General features: G+C 41.5%; 1 protein-coding gene across 3 annotated transcripts in view; it reads left to right on the plus strand.

Annotated features, from left to right (window-relative positions):
• The first annotated feature begins 978 nt into the window (after positions 1-978).
• The window catches only part of TMEM245 (transmembrane protein 245), an 80,942-nt gene continuing 61,927 nt past the window's right edge, over positions 979-19,993 (plus strand). The window contains exons 1-4 of one of the 3 annotated variants that reach the window (XM_053656346.1): positions 979-1,618; positions 10,958-11,075; positions 12,652-12,753; positions 18,831-18,947. In XM_053656346.1, the coding sequence (XP_053512321.1) occupies positions 1,031-1,618; positions 10,958-11,075; positions 12,652-12,753; positions 18,831-18,947 (925 nt within the window). In that variant the 5' untranslated portion in view covers positions 979-1,030. The remainder of the gene's footprint in view (positions 1,619-10,957; positions 11,076-12,651; positions 12,754-18,830; positions 18,948-19,993) is intronic. The other 2 variants (XM_037152736.2, XM_053656347.1) reach the window with 2 other exon arrangements.

Genomic DNA, 19,993 nt, shown 5'->3' on the forward strand with positions numbered 1-19,993 from the left:
AAGTAAAAATGCCGCTTTCGAGATACAGCTACTAGGCTTGGATTCTAGGTCCTCCGCAACAGAGCAGAAGCACCTTGCACTGCCCCAGGGCGTCTTCTTTTCTCTTCCAAGACAAGAGCGTCTGTTATTATCATTCTCCTGTGACAGAGGGGAAATTGGGATTGGGGGCTTAAGTGACCTGACATCAGGTCTCAAAAAGAGACAGCGGCAATATGGGACTCCGATCTAGCGCTCTTTCAGGAATTTAGATTGCTCCCACACGGACTCCTAGGCCAATGGTTGCCAACGGTAGTTGCAAGTTACGGTCCTTTGAGGAGCTTTAAAAAACATGCCAAAGAATCCCTGTTAGACCAATTAGTGAAGTAGTTAAGAGAATAGATGTTAGGAGCCAGATTCGGAGTTCGAGTCCTTGCTTTGCCAATTCCTAGCTGTGTACCCTTGGCAAGGTACTGAGATTCTCTGTGCTTCAGTGTTCGTCTTTGTGGGGCTGTTCTAAGGCTTAAGTGAGTTAATAGGAATGAAGCACTTAGAACAGGGCCTGCCGTATGGTAATCGCTATTTAAAATCCTGCCAAATATATCAGAGCACATACTTTGTGTTTATTCATCAAATCGATAAAATAGAATCTGGGAATCGGTTTTTTAATCAGTACCCCCCCTCCCTTCGGGATTCTAATGAGCAACCTGGGTTTTCAACCTGTGAATGCAGTGCCTCTTTAGGGATTCCGCTTCCCGCAAAATTGATATTAACCAATGGGTGAGGGGAACTTTTTTTTTTTTAATTATTCCTCCTGTAAGATTTTGAGCTCAGAAACCTGTTACTTGGCTCCTGCAGGGACCAATGGGAGAATGGAGCGCAGGGATTTGCCGTATACTCTCTGGGAGTTGTAGTTTGCTAAAGGTCCTGCAATGCTCGGTGGCCAATTAGAAACTACAACTCCCACAAGGCCGCGCGCCGTCCGTCCGGCCTCCAGCTAGCGGCAATCGCCGGCTTCCCAGTACGGCCTCTCGGAGGCGGCAGCAGAGCTACCATGGCTGACGGCGGTGGCGGTCCTGCCGAGGCGTTCAGCCCGCGGGAGTCCCCGGGCCGAGCGCCGCGGGTGCCGCGCGACGTCCGGCCCCATAGTGGCAGCGGCGGCGGGGAGACCCCGCGGACGCCGGCGTTGGCGCTACGCTTCGACAAGCCCATCAAGCAGGCCTTCTACAACACCGGGGCGGTGCTGTTCGTGTGCCTGTGCTGCGGCGCCGCCGTGCTCGTCTACTTCATTCTGGAGGCCTTCCTGCGGCCGCTGCTGTGGGCCGTGCTGTGCGGCACCTTCCTGCACCCCTTCAAGAGCTCGCTGACGCGCCTGGGCCGCCACTGGCTGCAGCGCCTGCACCGCGCGCACACGCCCATCGTGTTGGCCGCGCTGCTGCTGCCGCTCTGCTTTGCCGACTACGGCGTCGAGGCCCTGGGCGAGCAGGCGCTGCGCCGGCGCCGGCTCTTGCTGCTGCTCGGGGCCGGCGTCCCGCTCCTCTACGGCCTTTACAGCCTGGGCAGCTACCTGGGTGTCCAGGTGCTGCTGGCCCACATCGGCGTGCTCATTTGCCGCGGGCTGGACTACTTCAGCAGCCTGTGGGTGAGTGAGCCTCGGCCCGGTCCCTCTGGGGTCACGGCGGGCACACAGCACCCTTCTCTGCAGCCCCAGTCCACTGGGGTGTGTTTCTGCAACTCCTCCTTAATGTGCTCGGAGGACCAAAGGTCTACACCTGTGCGGCATTGTCTCCGCTTTCCTTCCCATGCGTTTGAGGAACTTGGCACACTTACCTCCAAGGAGAGGGCGGGTGTGGTTTGAAACAGCCTCCCTGCGCCTCCCCATCCTCATCCTAATAGACCCCTTAAGGGGGACGTGTCACCTGTTGGGAATCACTTTTCCACTTTGCAAGTAGGGGCTTTAAGAGCATTGGCAGGTGGACTTGAATTTACTCTTTCCTGGTCGTGGGCGTGAGGGGGTGCTCTGGCCATCTTCAGTTCTGCTCACGGGGGACTTTTCTGGATGTCAGAGTTGGAAGGGACCTTAGAAATCCTAGTTTAACCTGTTATGATATGAGAGGTGACTTCTAACCCGGCTGGGGCTAGTTAGGGACAAGTAGGGGATTGGTTGACTCAAGTTTCTCAAATCCTAAAACAAAGCTTTCTTAATAGTCCAGGGCTGCCTCTCAGTTCAGTATATTTTGTGCTAGGCACTGGGTGCTGAGCCACCTGGGATTCTTCCAGGCCACACTCTGCTTCTGGGGAACTAACAACTTGTGTGGGACAAGGACTGCTGTGCCACTGAAGCAGACTGAGTGAAAGAGAGGTAGATTTCTGATTCTTGGATCACCCTGGTTTTACTCTTGGAACATCAAGGAGCTTTAAAATTGGAAGGGATTTCAAAAATCATCTAAGGACACATTTCCTAACTCAGATCAGGTTGTAGACTAGTTGAACAGGACCATTTAAAATAATTGTATTCACTTTTGTCAGTGTTCAATGCACTTTGACATCAAGTTGCAAAATAATTCTCCTTATCTGTCCAGCAGAGTTTTGACTTGCTCCAAGTTATTGGTAGAGTGATGATTGATTCGAAAACTCCTGTCTTCTCTTGCTCCATCAATAGCACCTCTCAGGTCAAGTTAAAAGTGGATTATGTTAGGGACTGAGCTTTGTGAAGGATTTAAAAGGAGTCAGATGCAGGCTGTGACTTCAGGGTACATATAACGATGTGGGAACGTAATCTCATGGGAAGTGACAGACGTGGATATACAGGGTGGGGCAAAAGTAGGTTTCCAGTGGTTCATATGGAACATAATTCATAACAGTACAAGAATAAACTCGGTGTTTCATGTACTCCCAACTGTAAACCTACTTTTGTTCCATCCTGTATACTCATTACTCACCAATTATTGGGGAGCACCTCATCCATAATTCTACGATGCTGCCTGTGTGTACAACTGTTAAGTGGTCAGACAGAAGCCTTTATCTCTGAGGGGCCTGGGCTATTTCAGTTGTAGGGGGAGAGATGTGCAGCCATCCCCTTTCAAATCCAGGGGCTTGCTGGACTGTCCGGTAGAAGTGACCCTGAGTTAATTTCCTCTGCACTGCCTGATGCCTGCCTCTCTTCAGGGGAGGTTTCTGAGGTCCAGAGAACGCGATTGTCCCGAAGTCACTCATATTGCGAATAAATCCATGGTTCACACTTATGGAGTCCCAGTTCAGTGTTCTTTCTTCTTTACCTTGTTTTGCATTTCAGTTAAGTTCACTGAATGCCTCTTATGTAGACACACACTACTAAGAATATAAAGATTACTCTGACTTGATTTCTGTCCTCAAATTCAGTCTTGTCAAAGTCAGACATGTTTATAGATTCTGCTAACATTTTTTCACTGTTGATAATACGATTTACTGTAAATTACTATAGCCAAGACCAAGTGGTTTATCGATTACACTGTGTCAAATCAGAAAAGAAAGATCTAACATATGTGGTTTATTTTCATACTACAATCAGATGTTGAATACGTGGTCAAATTGGCATGATTAGTGGAAAATGAAGCATTTCTGCCAGTCACTCTCAGATAGTGAAAAGAGGTGAGGAATTTCATACTTGCAAAGAGGTTCTCACAGCTCTTTGTGTCTTGTTTTGAATATCTTTTCACTGAAGATAAACTCTCATCTTTGCATTTTACTTAAATGCCCTTGTATGGTTTGTGGATGAGCAGGAGAGAAGAAAGGCCAGTATTGATTGGGCTGGAAGGAGGGAGGAAGGTCAAGTCAATTAATGATTTTTAAAAAGACTTGAAACTCAGCTCTTTGGCTAAAGTAGTGGGGGCAAGGGAGAAGAGGAGGCAGTGAAAAAGACCCATTATAAGAGAGACCTTATGAGATAATTAGAAGTGAGTAGGGAATGGTGGAGGGCTAAATTGAAAGTAGAGTCAGGATGTTGGTCTGAGTTTGAGAGAAACAGGCTTTCAGTTTCCTTTCAGTGCTGGGGTAGGTAGGTGTTTGGATGGGGCTGAGGTATACCTGGGAAGCAGAGGCAAGGAGCTATCAGCTCTCAGCCCTCAGCCCTCAGCCAAAGGTGCTGGTGAAGGCCTGACGAGACTGGAAAATGGGTCATGTGAAGGAGCCCGGGGCCCACTCTGTAACTTTTCTATCTCATGGTTCACAGCCAGTTTGGTTTTGTAATCCCGAGCAGAGCTTCTGTGATAGAAAAAGAGTGTGCTTTCTGGACAACTTGCAGATTTGAGCCTGCTGCCAAACAGAGGTATAGGTGGGAGAGGCAGAAAGAGAAGTCACATCTAGGAACATCTGCGTTTTGGAGAGCCCATAATACGTACATTCACAATGCAACTTCTGAGGCGGGAGCCAGGCCCTGGATTAGGTTTCACGGGTCCTGCTTCATTCTCAGGACAACCCTGTGCAGGAGGAGGGGTGTCACAGGTGAGAAGACTGGTCAGAGGTTGATCTACTTTTTCTGTTAGTAAATGGTGTTCGGCAGACCTGTCAGCTGTTGCAATCCCTTTGTCACCAAGACCTTCAATAAGGATTTTTTAAAAGTCCCCCAATATATTGTATTTAAGTTTTTAGTTTAAATTTCTTTAGTGTGATTTGGTTTTAGTCATTAGGAAGAAAAGAGGACATCAGGATTGGACTAACTCCTCATATTCCTCGAAAGACCCCTGAATTGTTGTCATCTGGAAACCTCAGCCATCTCTGTTTTCTTCTTTGCTTTTATCCTCGAATCTCTTGACTTATTTCCAGGTCCCGTCCAGCTTTCCTTTGGTGTCTTCAGTCCTGTCTTTTCCTGTTCTGCCGGTTCATCTTTCCAGTTCAGCTCCTCTTCCCTCCACTCGTGGGTACTTCAGTGACTCCTAGCACTTTTTCTGGACTCTGGTCTCCTAACACTCCATCCTGTTTACATTTATGGTACGAGTAGTCCTTTTTAAACAGTTTCAGATACATTAGAATATTGTACTGACTTAGTAAGTGATTTCTAAACACTTAAAGTGATCTGTTGCACCAAGCTCTCTCAGGACTCAGTCCTTAGGGCTCTTGGCATCTCCCGTGGTACAGAAGGGTCAGGATAAATCCGAAAAGCTAATGGCTGCCCCTGCGCTACCATTCCTCTTTGCTGGGAGTATTTTGCTTTTCCTCTGTCCATTACTTCAGACTTCTTAGAAAATTTGAAGACTGTTCTACAGTTACTACAGTTTTCTACATTACTACAGTTTCTGCAGTAATAATAGATTTGTGTTCTCCATGGTCTTTAATCCAATTGTTTTCGTTTTACTTTACAAAGAACCATGAGGTGGAAAAGAACGGTGGCTGAAAGATGAGAAGAGTGTAAATTCTAAGCTAAGCTCTGCCAATAACTTTGCTTCATGACCTTGAACAGATCAGAGCTCTTCTCTGGGGTACGAAGTGTGGGAGAAGCTTGAAAGATTTTTAAGGCTCCTTGGTGTTCGGCTTTACAGATCCCAAGAGTTTGGCAGCATCGCAGGGGAGCTCTTAGGAAGTGTACGGTCGCCACCCAGGCCTGCGCAGTGCCACTTCCGAGCCCCTTTCTAGGTGCAGTTTTGCTTGCCTGGCAGCAGTGAGGAGGACGCTTTCCAGATTTTGATTTTGAAAGGTTCCTGACTCTTAAGTTCCCATACCATAGAGAGAACAGTTTTCAAATTAGCATTGAGCTGTCTTAAAGGAGAATGAAGTACCTGGAGGAGTAGTTGGTTGGGCTGTAATTAGGGCTGTGGCTCCATGACTTTGGGAGAAGTCTCTTGTACAAGACTCAGGAAGGTGTTTTACAAAACCGTGTAACAGAAGCCAGCCACGTTGATTTTTCATTTAATGCCCAGAAGACAATAAATAAAACAATGAGTCCTGGCTGGTGTGGTTCAGTGGATTGAACACCAGCCTATGCACCAAAAGGTCACTGGCTCGATTCCCAGTCAGGGCACATGCCTGGGTTGTGGGCCAGGTCCCCCGGAGGGAGGGGGGAGTGTGCAAGAGGCAACAGGTCCATGTATCTGTCCTTCACTGATGTTTCTTTTCCTCCCTTCCCCCGTCTGTAAAAGTAAATAAATAAAATCTTGTTAAAAATGCAAAAAAAAAAAAAATCAATGACATAGTTTAAAAGGCAAAATTTACTCGTGGTTTATGCATTTAATATTTTTCAATCAGAAAGTACATGTGGATAGTAAGTCAAAAGGAGAGTGTAATTATTAGTTTGTTTTACTCGTGCTAAATAAATATTGCCAGTTTTTATGCAGAGTTCTGTAGTATCTAGGACACATGACAGAGTCTCATATAGAGCTTTCAAGTAAGTATTGACTGTATTTTGAAAGGACACAGTGTTTTGAAGAGCATGCATTTGGGAAAGTATGACCTTCTTACATATAAATTATTGCTCATTGATGGTTGCTAGGAAGGAAATTCATACTTGAATAGGTTTGCTCAGAAGCTAAGCATATCACTCAGAGAGACAAGTAAAAAACACTTAAAGTCATCCTTTTAGGAGTCCATACTAGAAATTATAAATGAAATTTGAATGTACAAATCCTCATTTTCAGTTTTAGTTATTCTAAAGAACAGTTAGCCATTGAAAAGTTGACTCAGGTAAGACATGCTTGTTCTGTAAATACAACATAAGCAGGGCAGACGTTTACCCGGTAAAGTGAGTGACTGACTCCTCTGCACCATTCCCACTGGGCGGCTGCTGCTGTGGTTACTGGTGAGTAGTCCTCTGAGTTTACTTCTGCACCTGTGCGAGCATATTGAGTATAGGATTTTCAGATTTTAAAACAAAAATGGTACAGCATAAAACTCTGCACCTTGCGCTTTAACTTGTTGTTGTTTGTGGATATCTTCTTGTTAGCACTTACAGATATACTTCTTTCTTTTTAATAGCAATGTAGTATAAAAACTTTTTTTTAGATGGCTTTTAGAAAGTGTTCCTACCAGATTATTTTCACTCTGAATTTGTGTTAGGACAATCTGATAAACATTTTTAAATATTAGTAATTGAATAATCATAATGGCTTAATAGAAACTTTAAAGTGTTTTATAAATGGTCATACTCTTTGAGCTAATAATTTTCTGTGACTCTTCTGAGGAAACACTTCAAAATATTGGAAAAAAGATCCAAAGTAAGCCAAAATATTTTTTAGGTAAAAACATCCTATTTATAAAAATAATAATACTCAGGAGAAAATTCAGTATTTGAAGAAAAGCATAAAGAAGCAAATTGGAGACAACTGTACTTGAAAAACAATTTAAAAATTATATTAAAAACAAATTAACCCCTGAAATGCAGCCATCCAGATATAATACAGGGTCCAGCACAAGTAATGGTTTATTTTTAATTACAAAATCATAAGCATGTAATTTGCAACATAACAGTATCACACTCAAATTATACCATATGAGATTTTAGGTGAAATATTCAAATTAAAAATGTAAACGGTGACATCCATATTATCCTGCCACCCACAATCAAACAAGCCTTCCTTCTGCTGGACCTCATATATAGTTTAACATTTATGATAGTACATTTTCACCATTAGAAATTTGCACTTGCATAAATTTATACTGTGCCATTGAATATAGATATTCATCACACCTTTGAAAGTGAGTAATTGTTTCATTTTTGGAGATGCCATTATTTAAATAGTCCTCTATACAATGATATTTGGCTTGTTATCAATTTTTTAATATTTTAAACTGCCACAGTGCACATTTTTGTATGAGGAAGAAGAAAACGGCACAATATCACCATCCCTGGACGAAGGTCATGCATTCTTAAAGCACTTAACGTAAAAATACCAAAGCTCTGCCGCTTCTACCAAGGACCAAACCCTGAAGGGCGGCTCTTGTAAGAAGCAGCACTTCCATATCTTGGCGAACCCCGGGTAGAAAGGTTTTAAAGCTGAATTTCTGACTCTTTCACCTCTTAAAAAAAAAAGCAGATATGACTACACAGTGCTTCAAAAAACCAAATTCCCAGCAGTGGAATTCGGGAGTATATTTCAGTGGTTATTTTAAACTGAAATGAGGTTATTTGTGAGTTTAAGGTTCACTTTGGACCATGAGTTTCCCTTAAAAAAATCCTGAAGTATGCAGCCTGTTATATTTTGCTCTCCCTGAGAGTGATACTGATTCCTGAGTACTTTGCTAAGTACTAAGTGCTAAAGATTCCTAAGTACTGAAAAGTCTTGGTTTTAAGGTATAGACTTAAACTCTGCAAGTTTGTACTTTTTCATTTTGTCCGGTTCAGCTTCTCACTGGGGGCAGACTTTCCCTCCTACTTTGTCATCCCTGACTTATTAACGGTCAGCTCTCGTTCAAATACTTTTAGTTAGTGATCGTAGCTAATTCCATTTTTAGATTGCTACAGTTGTTAGAAAGATTAATCCTCACACTGAGCTGAAATGTGTTGCTTCCTAATCTCACCGATTTCTGCCATCATAACCACAGAAAATTAAGTCCTGTGCTTTCCCAGACGACATTTCCCCAGCTATTTAAAGATAGCTATCAAATCTTGACACTTCCTTTTCTTTTCACAGCTACAACAGCTTTATCTCTTGGCTACATCATCTCTTTTCTATTGGGATTTTCATTTCCTTTCCCAGACCGAATTTTATTGCTGATGTGGTTCAGTGGTGCAAATGTCATTAAAGTAATCACTTACCTTGATGTGACTGTTATACTTTTATTAATAGGCCTTCACACCAGTTACACTTCTGGCTGATAATGAGGCAGAAGGTAGCTTAGCTGCCCTCTTCCCATTCTGTACTTTTGCAGTTGAGTTTTGAATCTAAAAGCAGAACTTCGCATTTCTCCCTGTTAAATTTAATCTTATTTGAATTAGCTCACTGTTCTAATTTCAAGATATCTTTTTGAATCACCATTGTCATGTCAGTTTTATTGACTAAGCCCAGTTTTGTATAATCCATAAGTTTGATTAATATTTCTTCCAGTCTTTCATCTAAATGACTGACTTCGTGTTTGATAGTGTGGAGCTCATTACCCCGTGTATCCTGCCACTGGAGACCATCCATTTGCAAAGGATCCTTTTTCATTGCATCCCTTTGTAGTTGCCCAGATCGATGGTTTTTTATTTTTCCTTGTAAATATTGGAGCTGCTTTTTCTTTTTTTTTTTAATTTTTTTAGCACCACCCTTCTTTCTCCTTCTGGTTAAGAAAGCAGGCTGTGGAGCCAGATTTCTGGGTTCTGATCCTGCCCTACCACTTTTAAGCAATTTCTTTAATCTGTAAAATGGGAATAATAATACTTATTTCTTGGGTGTGTGAGAGTGAAATGAGCTCATGTAGACAGTGCCTTAGAACAGGGCCTGGCGCGTGGTAGAGGCGAAGCACTGTCCTGTTACTATTCTCTGGTTTTGTCCCGAGCTCCACAGTCACACCTGAGTGTCTGAATCCCCAGGTTCAGTCTGTGTGGTCCTGCCAGCTGGTAGCAGCTGTGCTGCCCCTTCCCATGTAATGGCCGTGAACCTGAGGCTTACAAGCTCTGTCATGTTTCACCCAACAGATTGCTTGAGGAGGAATATTTTAATACCCTTTTCATGATAAAAGAATTAGTGCTTATGAAAGGCAATTTGGAAAATACAGAAAAAAGGAAAAGGAAAAAAATCTTAGTACCACAAACAACCGTTAATTTCTTAGTACATTTCTTTTTCCTTACCATGTTGTAGATATAATCATTCATACGAGTATTTGTGTTTTGCTTTTCCTTAATATTCTTAGAAATATTATATATTTTTAATTGTATAGTCTTGCCTACAAAACCTATTTTAATGATTGTATAACCATTTCCAAGTTGTTGAACTTTTAGGTTCAACTGAACTTTTCAGTATTCTAAATTGTACTGATAAGCTTTTTTTAAAATAGAGTTTATTATTATTTAGTAAGGTCCCAAAGCTGAATTCTCAGTTCTGAAGTTACAAACATTTTAAGACCTGAAGACTATTTTTATTGATACGTGTGACCAAAAAAAGTAGGAGGTATTTTTTTCTGTCTTTTGTAGTGATCATATCAGTTCCTTTTTCTTCATTTTCTGAATTATGGCTTACAGTTTTTTCTCTTGTTTTAATTTGCCTTCTCTTTTTAAGGTTTGGATTATTTGAATATGTTCCTGGTATTCACATTCGTTCTGGATTATATGTTCCTTCCACCTTTTGTAAATGTTCTGTTAAAATGTGAGATCATTAGAGAGCTTGTGCGCGGGCCGCGCTGATGCCGTGCCAGAGTCAAGTGGGCCTAGTGTGGGGAAGGGGGGCGGGGCTGGCTGGTTCTTTGGTTTTCAGGTCTTGCTGTTTCTTCCTCTAGTAATATTTTTTTTTCAGCGCCCTTCTTCAAATGTGCATGCAACTCTGGGCTAGGTTCAAACCATCTGTTACGTACAGTACTTTATCGGGGTCACACTTCAGCTGCCGCCTTCTTTTAGCTTAAAAATATTCTTTTCACAGTTAGAAGCATATTTCATAGGCCGTAATGGATCTTTTAACCTCATTCTTTTTGGAAAGCTTTTCTTTTTTCTTTTCTAAACATTATAGAGAAAACCTGAAGAATTCCACAAGATTAAGCTCTTAAATTCATGGCTTGAAAATGGAATATTTTATCTTAAATATCTTTATGCATACAGTAGTTTTTGAAACTTAGTGTATCTGAAAGCTATATGTATTTTTCCAGAAAACTACTTACATGGTATCACTACATGGGATTTAAATGCCTGCTTCATTTCAAACTGGGTTTACCTAAACAGAGGGAAGCCTGCACACCCTGGGTTAGCACCACCTGCCTTCGTCTTACCTGTGCTGTAACCGCAGCCCCCATGCAGTATAGATGCTTGTACACTTTATATGATTGTATGTATGTTTCCTTGTGCATGTATTTTACAGCCGTGTCTGTATTTCATTTATTTAAGATCTGGACGTTGGTGGTCGGCTACGTGTTGACTGTTTCATTCAAGTGGAATGCAAGCACTGAGCGCTACTTGAGAGCGGTTTCAATTCCTGTCTGGATTATATTGCTCTTTCATTTAGGTGGGTCACTGTTTCTAAGAAAGTCCAGCTTAAGTTAAGCAGCAGCCGACTGTGCAAATCAAAGCATTTTTTTTCATAGCATTATATACTACATTAAAATAATCTTTAGGAAATGTTCTGCTTTAATATTTTGTTAATCTTTAATGAAAATGTTATGCTATCTTTTAATTGTATTGAATGTTCATTTTCAGAAAGGTCCTTTAAAAACAAATATATCATAAAAAGTAAAGCAGACTTGGGCTCTCAGGGCCATTTCTGAGTGTCACCCTGAAGAAGGATATAGATAAGCAGTCAAGTGCGATAAGAGGTGCTCAGAATCAAGTGTGGGAAACAATGAAAGGAACCAGTGATGTTTACTCTGGATAAGAGAAGAGCTGGGCTGCAGGGTGGGGCGAGGTGGAGGTCAGGAGGATATAGAATAGGCAGCCTCTCCTGTGAAGGAGTGGTTGAAACCCGTCTGTAGGGAGAGATGTTGGAGCAGTGAGTAGCTTCAGAGAGAAAAGTCTCCGTTCAGCATTAGAATGATCGGAGTTAGAGCTGCTCAAAATAATTCGCTGCCATTGGAGACTGCGCTGTTGGCTGAATGGCTGCTAGGTGGTGGAGTGATTGTTCGGAGACTCTCATCTCCAAGTAAGAGTCTTGGAAACACTTAGTTCTAATGTAAAAACAACATCCCGTAACTGAGAGCAGTAGATAGTTTTTAGAGCTACTTATTGTTTAAAAAAAGTTTTTAAAAGAGTTGATTAAAAATAAGTCTCTGCTTAGAGTTTGGTGTTGAGTAAAGCATTAGTCCCTGGCTTTGTGGACTCGGAATCTTCTGATCTGCAATGGATAACGCGTCTGACCAGGAATCACAGGGTTGCAAGTCCGCGAAGCTAGGGAGTAATGCTCTATTCAACAGCAGACTCTAAGCAGAAACGGGGAGATCATCAGCAAGATCCCCTGACAAGTGGGATTTGTCTCATTTTGAGTTGGAGAAAGGCAGAGGAGGGAGGGAGAGAGGCAGGCAGGCAGGCGGCTGTGTGCCCTTGAGGCTCTAGGGAAACTCAGGGAACTCCAAATGGCCAGTGGGTAGCCACTTGCAGCATTTTTGCATTGTGCACCAAGGAGGATACATTGAAGCTTTTTGAAATGCAGTTTTGGGCTATTCCACCCTTTCTTGAGAGAGACTGCGCACCCAGTGGTATTTTCAGGAAATTCAATTGGGTATAAATTCAAGTTAGGCTAAATGACTAGGATCTATACCTGGTGCAGGTAATTCTCGGTTTAAGTGTGGGTGGGGCCGCTCGATGTGCTTCTGAATGGATTTGGATCCTCAGGGGACCCAAGCCTGTCGGAGGTAGGCTGGTGCATGTCCACTCCCCTGGCCCGGCCTCCAACAGCAGGACTGGACTTACTGAGAGAAGTCCAGAAGTTAGGTGCCACCTGTCTGATGGCCGGTTTTTTAAATTTTCCCCTGTGAAAGTTTTGTTAACATATATGTCAAATTGTTCTGTCAGTCTCCTATGCAGATTCTTTTAAAGACAAGTGGTGGGTTTTTATTTCATTAAAAATGTTAACTCTTAATAATTTGCAGCATCTCTGGCTGGCTCCTGGAGAATTCCAGTATTCCTGGTCATTGTTTTCCTGATGTCTGTGGGTACCCTTTATGAAAAACAGAACGGAAAAGAGTCTTCTGGTAAGAAATAGGGCATTCTATTAATAATTACTCTGAAATATTTGGGGGAGTAGTTTTATTTTAAAAACATGCTATGATGAAACAGTTTTAAGTCCGTTTAAAAACCAGTGGTATTTTCTGAACAATAAATTTGTTTAACATATAGTAGGTTGTTTGACTATACCTCACCCCCCTTCTTTTGCATTCTTTATTAGGGTATACTTCATAGAACATAAACTTAACCATTAACTATTTTAAATGAGCACTTAGTACATTCACAGAGTGTGCAAACATTACCTCCATCTCATCCTGAGATATTTCATCACCTCAAAAGGAAACTCTGTAGTTAGGTTATTTGAGGTATTTCTTTTTTCTTCATGTTGGCATTTATAGCTATAAATTGCCCTCTTAAAGCTACTTTTGCATCTCATAAGTTTTGATATGTTCTGTTTCCATCTTGACCCTTATCCTGGGTCAAGATACTATGTGATTTCCCTTTTGATTTCTTCTTTGACACATTGATTCATCAGAAGTGTGTTGTTAAATTTCTACATATTTGTGAATTTTCCAGTTTTTTATTGCTTGTGCTTTTGGTGTTCTATTTCATTGCCAAATTCAAGGCCATGAATATTTACCCCTAATGATCTTTTATGCTGCAACTTTGCTGTATTTGTTTATTTAATAGTTTTTTGTTAATTCTGTAGGGTTTTGTGTATGTAACAGCATGTCATCTGCAGATAGAGTTAGTTTTACTTCTTCCTTTCTAATTTGCATGCCATTTATTTCTTGTGTGATTACTCTGGCTAAAACTTCCAGTACAGTGTTGAATATATCATGTTCTTTCACAGATTATTTTTGGCTGCAAGTGATTTTTATCCAAAAACAGTTTGTTAAAGGTACAGATTTCTAATGAGTGGTAAGGGGGCAGCGAGGGTGTGGCTGGGAGCGGTGGCCAGATGTGGTCACTGTTCTCCTGGACTTCTGGTTATCCAGCTGTGTGGATGCAGCTGTGTCTCAGAGGTAACTCTGAAGAGCACAGTTCCTACCAGGGGTCCATATTTGTCCCTTGCTTCTTGCTGATGGTTATACATAAACTAATAGAGCAAATTGTTAATTGTAGCAGATTTTTAAAAGAAAAAATTAATTTTTCAGGTATGAGTTTGTCACAATTAAGTTAGGAAATACAGAGAAACAAAAAGAACATAAAAATCACTCAAAATCCTACTGCCCACAGATTATACCAAAATGTTAACTAGTGGTTTTTATGCCTTTACAATTTTAAAAACACAAGTAACCTGGATCATAGTGAATGTGATTCTCTTTTGTGGTCTTACATTTTAAACTTTATTATGTCATGGGCACCTTTCTGTGTCATATATACTTCTGTAACATTATTTTTAGCATCTTCATTTTATGGGAATCATAAGGCTATTTGTGGCACTTTGGAGTATTTGTACAGTGCCTTACAGAACTTGTTTTTAATTCACGTTGCTTTTTAAAATTATTTTACTTGTCAAATGAGTGACGTCTGACAATTGTAATATGTCTTTTATTCATAAACAGTTGTGTAGAATTTTAAAATAACTACCTGAAACAAAGAAAGAAACCTTAATTACTTATCTTTCTGATAGTGGAAAACAGGAAAGATTTTATCTTATATTTTGCTGTCTTTCTGTACTCTTTGCTCAGCTTGTCTTCCCAATTACAGTATTTTAGACTCCATGGTTATATAGCAAAGCAGAAGTCAACTTTCTGTTTTGGCAACTAGTAAAGAAAGCTTGGTGGTCTCCATCTGTCCCTCTGGTTAGCTTTACCCCCGTTTTTTCTTTCCTTTCCCCTCCTAGTAGTGATTCAAACGGCTCTGCTTATGCTTCATCCCAGGACAGTTCTCTCCTTTTGACTGCCTTGCCCAGACCTAAGAGAATACTTTATTTCAAATATTTATTTGAATAACGTAGGCCTAAAACCAAAGGTTTTTAGGTGGGTTTTTTCTTGGGTATAAATTCTAGTCAGCTGGTGATGGCAGCCTAGAGAACTGTGGGAACACGAGTTCTAAGACCCAGTTCTGAGCCAGGTTTAATTATCAATGTCAGGCATATACCCAGGATAGTGGCGCACTGGCACCTGGGCCAGATTTCTAGTGTTTGTATTCTAGACACTTACAAGACAGGGAATCAGAGGAACACAGAGTACATGCTGTGAGCAGACTTGGAAATGTGGAAAGCCCCGTCTTGTTTTGTTAACTTGCATGCCAGCCTACTTCAGAAGAGGTTATTCTTTTTATGGACTTCTAGTCTAGAGTCCTTTTATGGACTTCTAGTCTAAATGATCCTTATCATTAAATACATCTGTCAATTTTTTTTTTAATTGCTGAGTGTTTTTTCCCTCTTGTCCCCAGGACCTTGTTTCTTTTAGGCACCAGCAGTCGCAGCATCTAGTCCGTACTGGGACAGCGTTCTCCTTTTATCATCGTCCGTTCCCCCCGTTAGTGTCCCTGTGACATGGTCAGGACGGGGCACTGCGGTGCATTCCCTCCTTCCTCGTCTTCCCACTGCCCGGGGGTGGGGCCTGCTCTGGGGGCCCAGTCACCTGTGTAGGCGTCTTTCTCTGTGTCTTCCGAGCTTTGACTCTTTTGCTGCTCTGGACACTTTTATGATCTGTGGTTCACTGGATTCACAGAATTAATCCTTTGGATTTCATCAGAATGCAAAGCATGAGTTTATTTATGTCCAGAAAACTCTTGTGGATTATTGCTGAGTTAGTTTCAGAGGTTTCTTCTGAACCCAGGGCCTTACTCAGTGATTTTCTCCTAGACGTCAGGAGCTCTTACTTGGTATTTCCTGGAACCCCAAGATAATGTTGGGAAAAAATATTAAATGCCTGCCATGCTTTTAAATGTACTACCTTTTTTAAAATCCACCAGTGAAACAACTATCAAAACCTTACAGAATGATTGTCTCCATTTTGCAGATGAAGGCATTTTATTCCAGAAATTAACTGACTTGCTGACAGTCCTACATGTGACTGGTGGAGCTAAGACATGAACCGGGCTCCTTGACCCCAAGCCCAGTGCCCTCTGAACAAGCGCCAGTCATCCAGCCGTCCTGGAGGTACTGACGGCTGGTCCTGTTGGACTCAGTTGTGGCTGTCAGCCCCTTCAGTCTTCTCTGTTGGTCCTGTTGGCTTACTGCAGCTGCAGGACCTAGCCTCTCTGTCTCCTGGATCCCAGAAGTCTCACTTGGTAGAAACCTCAGTCCAGCTCTGATGTGCTTCGTCAGCCTGTGAGCAAAGAGGAACCCTAGCGTTATTATTAGTAGTGACAGCACGGGCAAGGCCCTGGTGGACTCTTTAAACATGCCGTCTCAGTTAATTTTCTTAGTCATCCAGTGAGACTGGTATTGTACTTATTTTACAGATGAAGAAACTTAGGCTCAGCCATTCACTCTTAGTATGAGAAATGCTTTTTCAAAAGTGATAGAAACACATCAGATGTATCTTCAACAGCTGGACATCCAGCCTGAGAAGTATGCAAGTAAAATATAACTGGGTCTGTTCCTGCTAACACTGGTTAACTGTGTATAAATGACCAGGAGTATCTTCTCAGGAAGGCTTAGTAGTTGCTTTAATTGTTTTAGGGTAGCATGCATTACGAGTGAAAATGTTTGGTCCACTTAAGCCCAAATTGGAAAAAGAAAAAGAACAAACTAAGATGTTTTACTGCACATCTCCCACTCCTCATTTCTGACACTGTCAGTTAAATAGACCTAGAGAAACTCCTAGTAATATTTTCTGAGTAATCCAGTGAGTTGGTGCGTATCCTTCTGGTGTATGTCCACGTCCTTGTTACTGACCGGAAGGATAATGGAGTGACACTAGAAGCCACTGGGAAGGAGGTGTAGTTTCTACATCAGTGATGGAGGTCGAGCCTCCTTCGCAGGGAGCTGTGCATGCTGGGAGGTTTTACTGGGTATGCAGGCCTCCTTCCAGTAAAGCATCTTTGGATGTATTTCTGACAACTGCCATTATCCCTGTGAAAGAGAACAAAGTAGATCAAGTCTCCTTGTTTAGACTGGTTTCAAAATATATTTCCCCTGATTTTTAAAAACGTTATTTTGCCCATTGCTGACTAACAGACACTGAACATGTGATGCGTTACTGTTATGTGATTTGCTGGACTGAGAGTCGCTGTCCCTGGAGCAAGGCTGCTAACGTCAGTGGCCTGTCCCATTCGGACTTGCGCAGATCCCTGTTATCGGGCCTCCTCTGAACGTTGGCCCCAACCCCTGGGCAGATTGGCACTTGAAACCTAGGGTGCTCTTTTTTGTTTATAGTTCTTGGGTCCCAAGATTATGTTTCCTTTTCTGTGTGTCTGTTTTTAGCTGGGACTTTTTTGCTAATACCATAACTTTGTCTAGATTCTTAGTTCTGGGGTTTTTCTCTCTAATTTATCATCCTTCTTCCCAAATCCTTGGGGATTTGGGGGTACAGGTACGTATCACTAAGACAAAAGGCTTAGTGATAAGATCAGTATCCAAATCTTACATCCATAATTTTCAGATACTCTGTGGATTTGTTTGGTGTGCTCTTCTTTTTATTCCTTTGTGAAGTTCAGGTAGTCTAAAAATGTATTGACTCATTTATGTATTAACTCTTATGATACTGCATAGTTTTCATTGATTTAGCTGTGGTTCACTGAATATTTACTGTGTATTTTAGTGATATCAGCAAGTTGGAAAACAAGTTAGTATTTGTGAAGGTTTCGTTTATTGGGTCCGTGTAGTTCATTTGGAGCTGAAAGTCATTGGCTTGTCAGAACTCTGTGTTGTCACATTGAATATTGGCCTACCCAAAGTAAGGTCCCAGCTGTACGAATGTGGGTATATTGTTTGGTAATAAGGAATGATCACTGTTCTTAGTTGTGGATAATGGAGTCCATGCTAGCTGGTCTAAGTAGTAAGAGGTACTGATTAGCATACAGAATTCTTGCTTAAGAATTTTTGGAAAGACCAGACATAGGTCTGCTTGTATCCAACACAGACAGAAGTAATGCAACCAGAAGTGCTCATTGACACCCAAGGACTGTTTGAGCAGAAGTTCCATAGCTGCTGCCGTCTGTCACAAAGTTAGAGATTAAACGGCAGAACATTTGGAACTTCTTTTTAAGTTTCTGTGGAAAAGCCATATGCCTCTGTGACTGTGTTTTGACATGTACGTGGCTTCCAAATTATGGTGAGTCACTTTGGGCTTCAAATCTTGCACAGGTGTGCCTGCTTGATAGAAATGGCATCCATGTGGTACCTTAGCTGCAAGGGAGTGCAGGAAATACAATCTAGCTTTCCAGTCTGTAGGGTGCAGAAAAGCGTTCTAAAACCTGGTATTGTGTTAGCTAGTATGTGCTGTCTGCCGTATCAGGTTAAAGGCTAATAATTACTGACCAACTTACTGGCCAGTAAATGTTTTATTTGAGGCTAGTGTAAGTGGTTAATCTTGATGTACTACCTATGAAGAACTTAACATGGGAACATTTGTTCATGCAACAGGGTAATAATATTTTTTAGATTTTTAAGTAATGGGTTTTGCCTGTGCTGAATTATGTACTTTATAGATATATATAGTTTTATGTAATACCCATATCTTTACATATTCATTTGTGGAATGTTATAATTGAGGGCACCAAGTATGGCTGTCCTATTCTGTACTACAAGCTCGTAATACAAAGGAGAGTGAGACAGTCTGTATGCAGGAAGCTCGCAGACTTGGTGTGGCAGTGTTTTTCAACAGAAAGGTGTATTAAAATTAACCTGTGAAGTTAAAAAATACAAATGTGGCACTCTCTGCTTATATATCCATTATGTGCCACATGTACCAGCATGAAGTTCCCAAATGAGAAAGACAGAATCCAGGAACCTGCACATTTAGCTGACTTTCCTGTTGATTCTTAACCATTCTCCCTTGGCAAATAACCGCTGACTGGTGGGTCATTCATAACCATTTTCCTTTATTGCTCTTGAAAATGTAGAATTGTGTTTATCTGCAAGTTATTTTCCACTTTGTTCATGTGCTTTAAAAAGTTTTTTAAATGCATGCATGTTTTACAGGGGCAGAGTTACCCGGGCAAGTTATCTCCATGGCCGCCTCTACGCTGGCCACCCTGGCCATCTCTATCACGGGGTATGAGTCCGGTGCGGAAGACCAGCCCTCCACTCAGCCTGAAGGTGACTGGCCTTTTGACGGAATGCCTTCAAAACCATTCTGGGAAATGAAATGAGCATCAAATATAAAATGAAGAAAGACACTAGGATTACAAATGCTAGTACTGGTCCTTCATTTTTCTCTCTGATTCCTATTTTTACACTTTTGGCTTCTCAGCTTTGTTCTCATGTATGACCTTTTTCATATATTTAATTATTTACCTTCTTAGGTTCTTATCTTGATTCTTCATTCTTTACCTTTCTTAAAAATGCTTCTTTTTCTTTTCCTTGTTTTGTTATTTCTTACCCTAATTTCATATTATTTTTCCTTTTCTCAGTTCCCTATTTACCTTTGTTCATATTTTCCCCCACTTAATCCTGTTTATATTTTCTATTTCTTCCAAAGCTCACAATTCTCCTCAATTTTTCTGTTTTGCTGTAACTTTTTTGGTTGTTGCTTTTTTGGTTGTTGCTCCCTTTCTCGAAATCTTTCTTTTGGCTTTTGTTTTCCAACTTTTAGTTGTCCATTTCTCTGGCATTACTTGCTTCTCACAGTTTGCTTTGCATGCCTTGTGCTGTTAATATATTGGCTGTTTCTGTTACAACAGATGCCTCTGGTCGTTCTGAAGTCAGTGCTCCTGTGAGATCCAGCTGGTTGATTTAGGTCAGCTTTAAAGCTACACTGTACTCACACAGAGTTCAAGAACATGAAAGGCCACTCTGCCTATGCCAAGAGGTCCATTAGTGCCAAAGGTTTTCGAGTTGAGGCTGGTGTGGCTCAGTGGGTTGAGTGCTGGCCTATAAAGCAAAGGGTCACTGGGGGGGTGGGGTCACTGGTTCAATTCCCAGTCAGGGAACATGCCTGGGTTGTGGGCCAGGTCCCCAGTTGGGGGCACATGAGAGGCAACCACACATTGATGTTTCCCTCTCTTTCACTTTCCCTTCCACTTTCTAAAAAACAAATAAATAAAATCTTAAAAAAAAAAAAGAAAAGTCTCAAGTTTCAAAGGAAGGGGTCAGCTAAGAAAAATGCATTTGGGGTAGCAGGACAGCTTACTTTTCTTATATAC

The sequence above is a fragment of the Artibeus jamaicensis genome, unplaced genomic scaffold, assembly GCF_021234435.1.
Source record: "Artibeus jamaicensis isolate MK-2021 breed Jamaican fruit bat unplaced genomic scaffold, CSHL_Jam_final scaffold_1964, whole genome shotgun sequence".
Taxonomy (NCBI): Eukaryota; Metazoa; Chordata; class Mammalia; order Chiroptera; family Phyllostomidae; genus Artibeus; species Artibeus jamaicensis.